This window comes from Suncus etruscus, chromosome 2 (genome assembly GCF_024139225.1).
Source record: "Suncus etruscus isolate mSunEtr1 chromosome 2, mSunEtr1.pri.cur, whole genome shotgun sequence".
Classification (NCBI taxonomy): Eukaryota; Metazoa; Chordata; class Mammalia; order Eulipotyphla; family Soricidae; genus Suncus; species Suncus etruscus.
Genome location: NC_064849.1, coordinates 26,230,518 through 26,243,708, shown reverse-complemented (window position 1 = coordinate 26,243,708; position 13,191 = coordinate 26,230,518). Strand labels below are relative to the sequence as shown.

The 13,191-nt window shown below is 36.7% G+C and overlaps 1 protein-coding gene across 1 annotated transcript in view; it reads right to left on the bottom strand.

The window, feature by feature from the left end:
• The window catches only part of CUL3 (cullin 3), a 128,099-nt gene that overhangs the window by 48,191 nt on the left and 66,717 nt on the right, over positions 1-13,191 (bottom strand). Inside the window, 1 exon segment of the mRNA XM_049768155.1 lies at positions 12,665-12,778. Within this exon segment, the coding sequence (XP_049624112.1) occupies positions 12,665-12,778 (114 nt within the window).

Here is a 13,191-nt window from a genome sequence, read left to right as displayed (position 1 = left end):
AGAATGGTCTCACTCATCTATGGGTTTTAAGAAAAATGAAAGGGCCTGGAGAGATAGCACAGCGGCGTTTGCCTCACAAGCAGCCGATCCAGGACCAAAGGTGGTTGGTTCGAATCCCAGTGTCCCATATGGTCCCCTGTGCCTGCCAGGAGCTATTTCTGAGCAGACAGCCAGGAGTGACCCCTGAGCACTGCCGGGTGTGGCCCAAAAACAACAAAAAAAAAAAAAAAAAAAAAGAAAGAAAGAAAAGAAAAATGAAAGACATTCTTGCAATAATAATTTTCAGACACAAAAGAGAAAAGAGCTGGAAGTTACAGCTCACCTCAGGAAGCTCACCAGGAAGAGTGATGAGTTTAGTTAGAGAAATAACTACATAACTACATTTTGAACTGTCCTAATAATGAGAATGTATGAGGGAAATGGAAAGCCTGTGTAGAGTACAGGCGGGGGTCGGGTGGGGAGGGGGGAGATTTTGGATATTGGTGATGGGAATGCTGCACTGGTGATGGGAGGTGTTCTTTACATGACTGAAACCCAAACACAATCATGTATGTAATCAAGGTGTTTAAATAAAATATAAAAAAATTCTATTAAAAATAATTACCATTTGTTTTAATAATCATATCCTAGGATATTTGGCAAATCAATACCCTAGTTATGATTCTTCATACTGTGCAAATTGTACCTATTCATACAATTTCTATTCTCTACGCTAAAACTTTTTTAAGTTTAATACTTTAATCTGTCTGCCAACAAGGCCCCGACACTGGCCAGCACGGCCATTCCCCAGAGAGATGAGCCTCTACTCTAAAACTTTACCTAATGATGAAAGTGAAATAAAACACTAAAAAATAAAACCCAACTCCCTTGAAAACAAGAATTATAAAAGTTTAATGGAAATAATAAGGTACCACATCTCATACCTATCAAGAAAACTATCAAAAATAAGGAAAACCAAAAAAAAAAAAAATCCCAGAAAATAATAAGTGTTAGCATGGATGGGAAGTTGGAACCCTAGTGAGAATGAAAAATGATGCAGCAACTATAAGAAAGGCAGTTACTCTAAATATTAAAAATAGAGTATGTGGGGCCGGCGAGGTGGCGCTAGAGGTAAGGTGTCTGCCTTGCGAGCGCTAGCCAAGGAAAGGACCACGGTTTGATCCCCCGGCGCCCCATATGGTCCCCCCAAGCCAGGGGCAATTTCTGAGCGCATAGCCAGGAGTAACCCCTGAGCATCAAAAGGGTATGGCCCGAAAAAAAAAAAATAGAGTATGTATAAAAACAAAGTCCAAAAAATATCTGTACAAAAAAATTCACAGTAGTATTATCCAAAATATTTGAAAGATAGAAACAACCTATGTTCACTAACATCAAAAGCATAAGAAAACATGGTACATAATACGTAATAGTCAGAATATCACCAAGTCTTAAAAAGGAGGGGACATTCTGACACACACTCCAACATGAATAAATCCTGGGTCAAAAATGGACAATAAGTAGGAATCCACTTCCATATTTCAAACCCAGAAAGACAGAAAATATACTGGTAGTTAACACGGGGACAGGATAATGGGAGTTACCTTGGGAGTAAGAAGTCTTAGATTTTTGCACATTGGAAGTTTTAGTTCTGGGTACAGACAGATAATGGACGCTCAGTAGTATGAATGTACTTAGTATAACAATATTCTGAATTTACTTACTACACTTAAAATGTTACTGCATTTTGTGTGCATTATACAATATTTAAAAAACAAATATGGGGCCTAGAGAGATAGTACAAAGTTCAAGGTGCTTGCCTTGCACATTTATATAGTTTGGTCCCCAGCAGTCTCCAAGCACCACTAGTAGTTACTTCTAAACACAGAGCTAAGAGTAAGCCTTGAACACAATGGGGTGTGGTCCAAATACCAACACTAAGCCCCATCTTTGAGCAACTAATTAGAACTTAGAAGCCAAAGTCTCAAGGGGAAAAACATGCCATTTCAGAAAATGTTTTCATCTTATCTACTGACTTATATCACTCTAAACATCAATGATTTACGTGTCAGAAAGATAATGAAACTCAAGACACACTGATATATGGACAGTAAGTTAGTTAAGACTTGGGTTTTTAGTGGACACCTAAGTGTTTTTCTGTGCCCCTCCCGCCTTTCTTTTTATACTATACGTGTAGATATATTCTGGAAATAAAGGCAAAGACAAAACAACAAAACCAGACTTGTAAAGGGTATGACTCAAGTGTTGGAGCACCTAGTTAGTATATCTACAAGGCCCTTAGTTTGATCTGAGCACCACATGCTTCACCATTCCCTACCAGCATCCTAGGGTCCTGGCATGATCATGGTGACCACCGACTACTGCTGGGCTTGAACACTGAATGAGCAGGCCCACATCAGTGATCCAAATGTTACTGGAAGTGATAGAGTCCTCCAAAATGTTAGGGTAGCCCATACTTGAAAAGACCAATCTGAACAAAGCATGAAGCCAGCCACAACTAGAGATCATGGTGCCCTCTCCAATGGTAGTCACAAAAATCTCAAATTTACTTTAAAAAAAAATTCAGGCCTCCATAATCTTCAATAAATAATACTGGTAAAATTACTAAGCTTGTCCCACCTGCAAACAACACTGCAGCTGCAGTTCAAATATTTAAAACTCAGCAAATCAACACATTCTAAGTCTCTAATACAATTCAGAAAGTAGTTTATTTTTTAAAAATACACATGTATACTCTAAACACCTATACTGTGATCACCAAAGTAATTTCTAAAAATAGTGAACCACTATGAAATACCTATAGAAAGGGGGTGAGGTAATAAAAATGGAAAGAATAAAGAACAGATGTGACAAACAGAAAAATCAGGTTAAGATTATATTAAGATGTTTATATAATTATATTAAACAAATTATGTAATTTAAATAAATAAAAATAGATGGGGTTTAAAAAGGATGGCATGTGACATACATTAAATATAGGGGCAGAGAGGGAGAAAGGATGCGATGAAATCTGTTCTGCAAACATTACCCGAAAGGAAAATAAAAATAAAAATTTAAGTGATGCAGGCCAAACAAACTTAGTCAAGAAATCTTCCTAGAGACAAAGAAAATTACTTAAGTCAGTTCAACAAGTAAAACAACCCTAAATTTATATTTACTTTGTAACAAAATCTAAAACATAAGCAGAATCAGACAAGTCCAAAGTCAATTGTGAATATTTTAGCACTTATAATCAAGCAAGAGTCAAGGAGATGGACCAAAGGGCTAGAGCAGTACTTCTCAATTATTTTGTCATGCCCCCCCCCAGGGAGAAATTTTTCGCGCCCCCCCCCGCACGACTGTAAATAGTATCTTTACTAAAAAAAACCTTTAACCTGCAAAACAAAAATATATAAAAATAATTTGAGCTGATTTTTAAATCAGAGGTCATGTCTGGATTAACGGCTACAATGAGCAATGCATAGCTTTTTGAATCGGGGTTTGAAGCAGGACACAGCAACTCTCAGCTCCAGAGACATACAGAGACATAAACACGGGGCTCAGCTTGTGATGACAGTGTTTGCCGAGGTCAAACACGCTCCCCTATTTGAGAAGCACTGGGCTAGAGGCACAAGACCCACATGTGGGAGACCCCCTTCAATGCCGACACTGCATGGTTCCCCAAACATTTCCAGGAGTGACCTTAAGGCTTCCTTGGAAGTAGGCCCTAATTACCAATAGGGGTGGCCTGAAAACAAAAACCATGGAAGCAAAGTCTTATTAAAAATGCAGAACAAACGCAACCAAACCTTCACCACAAAGGACATTAACAAAATGTAAAGGCGACTTACCGAATAGGAGAAAATATGTGCAAATAGCATTAGGCAAGAGGTTAATATATAACACACATATAATACATATAACCTCCTATAACTCCAAAAGCAGACAAATCTAAAAAGTAAAAGATCTAAATAGAATTATTTCTAACTATACAAATAGCCAACAGGTACAGGAAAAAAAAAAACAAACTACTCAACATCATGAAATCATTAGGGGAATGGAAATCGGAATAACAATGAGGGATTACTTCACAAAGCTAAGAATGACTAGGATTAAAAAGACAAGTCATCAAAAAACTGGCAATGTGTATGGGTACTATGTAAAGCAGTATAAAGATTCCTCAAAACAATGAAAATACAATTAGCATATGATTCGGAAAGTCTGCTTCTGGTTATTTATCCAACAAGTGCTAAAAAAGAGATACATGATCTTCCCTGTTCACTGAACTACTTACAGTAGACAGTACACGGATCCAGATTTTAAAAAATTACAAGTGTGGGATATAAAGAAATACTGCAGGAGAATAACTGTCCCAGGGTGAAAGAAAGAGAACTAGTCTTCAATAAGAAACAGGCTTGGCAGGTAGGAGGGAAATACTGGGAAGCTGGCAGGGAGGGGTCAGGGCTGAGGAGGACCTAAGCACATTTATGGATGTGAATGGATTCAGAAATCATACGTATGTGGATGAATAAAGTAAGGGAAAAGGGCAGAGGGGAGAATGAATAAGGGAGTAAGGGAAAAAGAAGAGGAATACGAAGAAGGGAGGGGATAAGACAAAATCTAATCACTAACGTCACTACAAAAATACCTGAGGGTGTTATGCTAAGAAAAACCTTGTATGGTCTCACATATCTAAAAAGCAAACAAACAAACAAACAAACAAAAATAAGATCACAGATAAAACTAACTGGTGACTGCCAGGAAAATGGGCTGGAGTGGGATTAAAGGTAAAACAAGAGTGATTCTGCAGGGGGTTGGAGTGATAGTACAGCAGGTAGTAAGTTTGCCTTACATGCTTGGGATCTTGCTTCCCAAATGGTCCCACTGAGCCCTGAGACTTACAAATAAACCAGAAGTAAAAATAACTTAAGTAAATTAAAACCAAAGAAGACCAAAAGCTGAAGGTATCTAACTTATTAAATAATTTTCTCCCAAATTCTTATATACTATTAGTAGTAGTAATGTCCTGTATGTTAAAAGGTTTGTTTCCCTTATAAAACCAAGAATCATGTACTATTGGGGATACAGAAGATTACAGAGGGTAAAGGGCTTGCCTTGCATGCAACCAATTGGGATTTAAACACCAGTATATTGTGGGTCCCCAAGAATTCTAGGAGTGAACCCTAAGTAGAGTCATGAGTAAGCCAGAGCACAGTTGGCTTACTCCATTACAAGCAAATAAAAAGAGCCTGCTTCAAGCCAGGCTGCAGAAATAAAGATTAAATACTTGCCTACTCCATGTTATTTTATCAGTTCACACATACAAGAACAGTTCACAGGACAGAATAATCAAGGAGTTTACAGATGTCTAAATTTTCAGATAAAATAATCAGGATTTCTCTCACCCGCATTGACATGGGCAAACCTGACCATTAGAAGACATCAGTTAAAAAAAAAAAATAAAGAAGACATGAGTATCACACCACTAAAGAACTTCATCTTCTGATTTCCTATCGAAACAAACCCATTACTCTCTCACTGGACCTCTAGGTATACCAATTCTTAACTACTCACAATTTTTATTTCTTGGATCTTGATAATTACCTGTCTTCTCAATAAACTGCAATGCCAACCATTTTCAATATTCTCCTTACACCCAGTAAAACAAAAAAGCTATCAGTGGATGTCTCTTATTTTGAATAATAATCTCTAAAATTTCTAAGTATCTTGGAAAAAATACAAATCAGTGAAATGGTTCCACTTAAACTTTGTATAATTTTGGGTGGAAAGGATAGTACAGCAGGTAGGAGTGGAAATAAGATGACCGGGTTTTATCCTCGGTATCCCATATGGCTCAATGCCTGCCAGAAGCAATTTCTAAGCACAGAAGTATGAGTAACCCCTGAGCACAAAATCCAAAACCACAAATCCCAAACAAACAAACAAAACCAACTTTGTACAATTTACCCACATTTACTCCAGAGATTAATAAGGGTTTTATTTTAAGAACCTATAGTCAACCTCAACTAGTAGACAAAAACATACACATGCTCCATAACTGTAAACTGTTGATTCTGGTTCCTACTTTCTTAAGACTAAGAGCATCATTCGAGTTCCTTGGCCTCTTCAAAAAGTTATGCTATTTTTTCTATCTCATCTCTTTATCCATCCTTGATGACTTTCCAGATCCAAGAAACACCAAGTCTGGGCTCCCTATTAGCCCAGGCAAGTTTTGAATTTAGTCTCTAATCTACACCTGGCAGCACTCAGAGGTTACTTTTGACTCTGCACACAGAAATCACTCCTGGCAGACACAGGAACCATACGGGATGTTGTAATTCGAACCACTGTCAGTCTTGCATCAGCTGCATGCAAGGCAAACACCCGCTGTGCTATCTCTCCAGTCCCAGTCTCTAATCTTTAAGGATAACCTATATTGTGCTGTTTGTAAAAATGATCGGAAATAATCAAATCAAAACAAACCTTAAATTCCTCAAGAACTTTATGCAGAAAACTTTAAATTAACCACTTCTATTAGGTCTATATTAAGGCAGAAGATGGTTTTTATATCCTTTGACGTTTATTCTAATTGTTCAGAGGCAGACTACAGAATGTCATCCAAAAAGTTGATTTTTTTTTTCCCTTGACACTGCATTTATTTTTAGGATTTCAGAAGAAAAAAAGAATGATTTAAGTAGAGAATACAGACACTAATGCCTTCAAAACCAAATAAGTTATTGAAAGTCTCAAACTTAGGGATATGAACCCTTTTTTTGTTTTGTTTTGTTTTGTTTTGTTTTGTTTTGTTTTGTTTTGTTTTGTTTGGGTCACACCAGGCAGTATCCAGGGATTACTCCTGGCTCTATTCTCAGAAATCGCTCCTTGGCAGGCTCGGGAGACCATATGGGGTGCCAGGATTCGAACCACCATCCTTCTGCATGCAAGGCAAACGCCTTACCTCCATGCTATTGTTATCTCTCCGGTCCCCATGAACCTTTTCCCTTTGGAAACACGAGTCCTGCAAATCTATCTAAGACAAGTTTTGAACCAAGACTTGCTTCACATGTAGCCTGTGTGGTTCACATTTAAGAATCAGTCATGTCTTACAGCTTCTACACTGAGTGTCAAGTGTGATTATTTTAGACACACCACCTTGTTATAAAGTAAAAGTCTGAGGGGGTGGTAAGTGGATAAACAGTGAAGCATCTTTCTTCCTCCTCATCTAAGTTTGAGCTCTAAAATTCCAACACAGACAGTGTTTACAAAAGAAATCAGTTCTAGGTATCATGAAAGCACATCGCAAAGATATACAAACTTTACAATTCAGGTATACCCCATTTCTTCAAGTTATTTCTGATTAGTCTGGAGAGCTGGTAAAAAAATTTCAAATAAAGTAATATGTTATTAAAAAAAAGTTTCCATGCATCTATCAACTATTTTACACAGTTCAGTTCTAAACACTTTAACAAGGAAGTGTGTAAGTTTTACATTAATTTTTAATTTTATGTACACATTTTTAATATTCGGCAGCAGGATCTTACCTGCTGCTTCTGAGGCAATCAATCTATTACCACTAAGTATAGGCCCTACATTAATTTTGTAAATAAAAGAATAATGTATATAAAAAATGAAAATATTCTTCCTTCTGGAGCATAAGAGTATTTTTATCAAGACTAACTTATTCCTGAAGGCAAAGAGTGTGATTTTATTTTTTTGAGAGCTCTAATTTCATTTTCTTCAGTGAATGAGATAATAGAAAACTTTATGGAATTTTCATGTTCCTTTTCTTGGGATGATGCACTGCAACTGTGTAATTACGAAAGGTGAGTGGGAAGGAAAATAGAATTTTCCGAAATTTTATTTTGCTCATCCCTCACCTACAGGCGTGTTGTGAAAAGCAATTTCAGAATACATGGCATGGGCATGAGATATAGGATTGAATATACAGAAGATTACTTAAGGATCAGAGAAGATCGTATGCCTACCTTGCATACAGGTGATTCAATTCAATTCCCAGCACTGCATACAGTCTCCCAATCACTGCCAAAGTGATTCCTTGGGCACTGAGCCAGGAGGAATAAATCCTGAATAGCAAGGTATGGGACAAACACCACCTCCAATTCCCCCAAGATACATGCCATATTGCTAACACTACCAAATAAACTTCAGGACTCAGGTTTGCATTCCTTAAAAAAGTTGTTTTCTTTATTACTCAAAAAACTGAAAATTGAGCTCCCATTTGATCCAGCTATACCACCCCTAGGGATATACCCTAGGAACACAAAAATCCCTTCCTCACACCTAATATTCATTGAAGTACTTTTTACAATAGCCAGCCTCTGGAAACACCAAGATGCCCTTCAACAGATGAATGGCTAAAGAAACTGTGGTACATATACACAATGGAATATTATGCAGCCGTCAGGAGAAATGAAGTCATGAAATTTTCCTATACAAGGATGTACATGGAATCTATTATGCTGAGTAAGATTAGTCAGAGGGAGGGACACACACACACACACACACACACACACACACACACACACAGTGAGAGAACAGTCTCACTCATCTATGGGTTTTAAGAAAAATTAAAGACATTGAAATAATTCCCAGAGTGAGGGCCAGAAGGACTGGCTCGCGACATGAAGCTCACCACAAAGAGTGATGAGTGCAGTTAGAGAAATAACTACACTGAGAACTATCATAACATCAGTGAGTGAGGGAGATAAGAAAGCCTGTATCGAATACAGGTGGGGGTAGGGGAGGGAAATGATAGGGCATTGGTGATGGGGGGGGGGGTTCTTGTTATGACTGAAACCCAACTACAATTATGGTTGTAATCATGGTGTCTAAATAAATTATTTAATTTAAAAAGTTTTCCTTTTTTCTTTCTTTTTTGGTTATTGTGCCACATGCAGCAGTGCTCAGGGATCATTCTTGGCAGGCAAAGGGGACCATAGGAATGCCAGAGATCAAAGTTGGGTTGATCACTATACTATAACTGCCCCACAAAACTATTCTGAAAATGGCATTTTAAAAAATAATGTATTAATTCGGTCAATAAAGATAAAATTATTTTGGGCAAGGAGCCATGCTAGGTATTGGGATTCCCGTTCTCAGCAAACTCAAATAGAGAAGTGAAGCAATAGGTGTTGCTAACATTTATTGTGACAAATGTTGCAAATGATACCATACTGCATTCAATGAGAGCAACACTGGGGGGCAACAGTGAGAATGCTCAAAGAAGAGTATTGGCCCAGGACAGCTTTTAAGCATTTAAAGCTATGAGTTTTAAGGATAGATAAACTTTCTAAACATTACCGGAAACATGTGAGAATTCCAAGACGATAAGGGTTCCAGTATGGCAATAATATGATCATTTGCTTTACAATAACCTAGCAACATGAAATGAAGAATAAAGAAGACAACCAGGTGACATCAAGACCAGTTAGTGAATACTCCAACAAAGAAAGGTGTTTTTAGACAAAGGCAACTGATGAAACTGAGATTCTTTCAACAGTTCAAGGAGAGAGAAAAAGAAACTAGCCAAAATAATTGTCAGGTTTCTGAGATAACTCTTAGTTGATTATGAATCCATTTGGAAATACCCATATAAAAACTATCAATGAAAAATCATCAACTAGACAAATGAGTAGGATGAGTCTGAATCTCAGCTAGAGACATAATTTTGGCACATTCTAGTGATAAATGAGCAATCCTGAGAGAATATCTGAAAAGAATTCAGTCGAGAAAAAAGAGCTCAAAATAGTAGGCAAACACAACAGGGAACTTGCCTTGCATAAGGCCAACCTAGGTGGCAACCCCAGCATCCCATAGAGCCCCCCGAGTCCCTCCAGAAAAGTTCCCTGAGCACTGAATCAGGAGTTAGCAGTTGAGTACCAATTGGTAAAACAAAAAAATCTTACAAATTCACAAATAGAACTAAGTAGTAGGCATACCGAGGGAGGACTATTACAGAAATTAAGAAACTGATATGTCAGAAGAATATAGTCAATTGTGTTAAATCATACTGAAAATAATCAAGGGCAATAAGAACAAGCTTTGGCTTCAGAGATGTATAGATTATCGTGATTCAATAAGAGCTTAGGTGACTAGAACAGATCACCTAAAACTTAAAAAAGAACATATCTGAAGTTAACAAAGAGGTGAAAGGGACAAGCTGTCACCATGAAACATTTTCTCAAGGGAAATTAACTGCAAATGGCAAGGAGATACCAGGGGAGCAGCTCTGAGGAACAAAACACAAATTTTAGTGGACTTTCATTTTTCTTATATGAGGAGTCTGAACAAGTCTAATGTTTGAGTGTCATACAGTTATTAAGTCAGAACCGGAGCTGGAGTGATGGTGCAGAGGTAGGGTGTTTGCCTTGCATGCAGCTGACATAGGATGAACCACGGTTCGATCCCCCAGTGTCCCATATGGTCCCCCAAACCAGGAACGATTTCTGAGCACATAGCCAGGAGTAACCCCTGAGCATCACTGGGTATGCCCCCCAAAAATAAATAAAGTTAGAACCAAAAATTACTCAAGTCTGACAAGATAGGAGCAGGGATAAAAGACATGACCCTCCCTGAAACAGCATGGAGAAAAAGGAAAACATAAAAGTAGGGGAAAAACAAGCTACTGATTCAGTAGCAAGAGTGAGTGAACTTTCCACCCGAAGCTTTTATGTTTCTCTAAAAAGCAGAAGGCAAGTACCATTTATTATTAATAAAGGAACCAGAAGAACCAGTGACTTGAAGAGAAAAGACAGTTGGAAAGTGGTAAAATGAGTTAACCGGAAAGAGTTGGTAACTGGGCAGTCTCAAACTTTGTTTCCAGTTTGAGAAGAGTGGACGAATAAGAGGCATAATCTTCTGTGAGTTTCCTCTAGTAAGAACACAAGAGTTACTGAATTTATGTGACAGCAATAAATGAACTCATTTACTTGATAAGAGGATGATGAGACAAATATCAATACTAGTTCATTTTCACTAACAAGCTTAACATAGATAATTTCTTTAGGCCTCATGACTACTGTAGACAAAAGCTTATAATTTCCTCATAAAAAGTTAAGCGAATGAACTAATTTGTTTCTTGACAAGTCACATAACAGCCAGGATCCAAGATTTAAAATTTCATTTAGGACCAAAGAAATGAATAAGTATGTGTATCTGAAACACTTCTATTAATAACCCTACTAATAAGCAATAATGGACCATGAGTATTACTTGACAAGTGGTTTAGCAATACAGAAATTTAAAGACCAAATCCAGAATTTAAAAGCGAACAGCAGCCAATTAACATATCATATTATATACAATATTATTATATTATACCTATTATATATAGATACAAGATTTTCACATGCAAATTTACCTCAAATGTCAACACAAAACAACAATGAGACTTGACATGGATATTCATCATATTTTAAAAAATAATTTATTAAAGATCTTTTTCTTTGAAGAACCATGATGCACAGTACCATTAGTGATAGGAACATTGCATACAATGAATGCTCCAATACCACACCTTCCACTAAAATGTCCACTTCCCTATAACACTGTCTCAGGGTTCTCCTTTTTAACGACCACAGCCCTTGCTTGGTAACTTAGTTCTATGAACCAGTTTTCATCATTTGCTAGTCTATAAATACTTCTGATCAAATCCCTAAGAAACTAAAATCACATCTCCCTGATGTCCTTGTCACTAAGTCTTAACAAACCAGAAATAATAAGCTTGAGTAAATTCCATCAACATAAAAAAACACTTGGTTGATTGGAAATTCTTTCAGAGCACTACTTTATTTAATTAAGTGAAAGAATTAGAATAAGCTCAACCACTATATTACATAAGGCTGAATGTGAAAAAAAAAAGTGAAAAGAAAATGACATCTAAGTCCCAATTTTGATTAAGTTCTCAGACTTAGGTTCATCTTACAATATACTATTATGAAAAGCTACTGACAGCTTAGTTCAAGTCAATATTTTCCAAACTGTTCTTGACAAAAAATAGTAAGATTAAAAAATGTATGTGTACATGTGTAGATATAAAAAATATACATACAGAAAATTTATTACTAGGAGAAAAAGATGGTAGCTATTATTACAATAGCATTTATATTAAAATAACGTTACCAATTACATAAAATATATTAAAATAACATGTTACCAATTACATAAAACCACCAGACTTTAACAAATTATCTAATTTCATCTCTAATACTATCATTTAACCACTTTTATCCAACAAGATATTAAAAAGCCTCTTCAATACTTCTCATTTTGAAGCTTAAGTGCTAGAATCCGAGAAAAGTTATTTTTTCTTTTGCTTCTACTCTATTCAGTATAAGAGAACAACTGAGTTCTAACCTTTAGAAACAACAAAATATTATCAGAGAGATGGTCCAATAGTTAAAGACATAAGCAGATAACAATGGTTAGATCCTTGCAGCATCACTAAGGGAAGCCCTAAACAGCACCATAGTAACCCAAGTAATCCCTGGTGTTCCCAGTCAGAGTAGCACAAAATCCTCCACTGAACTGCTGTGTCTGGCTGAGAGGCAATGAAAACATGTGTTTGCTATCTACATATGACAGCAACTCCATCCCTCTCCTACTTTCACCCCACTACAGTGATCCTGGGAAGTCCCCCCCCAAAGAACAATGAAGTAACAACACTTACCATATACATTAGTATGTCTCTAATCATCACCATAGCTGTTTGATGATCATTCCAAGCTTGATTTAGCGTTTGAAGGAAGTTGTTATTCAATGAATTTAGTACATCTTCCCGCACCTATTAATAGAAGAGCTCATCAGTTTGTTTATAAGCATACATGTACAATACATGCTTGTATACATACACACATATCTGTTCAGTAAATAATGCCATTCAGCACTATTTTAAATCAAAAAATGTTATAGGCCAGTCGAAATATTTTAAGCTAAAGTATTACTTAGAAACAGATAACTATCAAATGTGTTAAATGTAGACCAGAATCACCTCACAACTTTCAGAAACATAAAAACAACTTACTTCCTGGGCATTTTTCAACTTTTCAGTAACTTAAGGGACACAGAATGAAATCCTTACTTACAATTAACTATATTAAACTGGTATTGCTCCAACTAAATTTCTTATTTTTTAATCCTTCCCCATGTTTAAAGAATGACTAAGAACAGTGATTTAGGAATCAGACTAATTGGGCT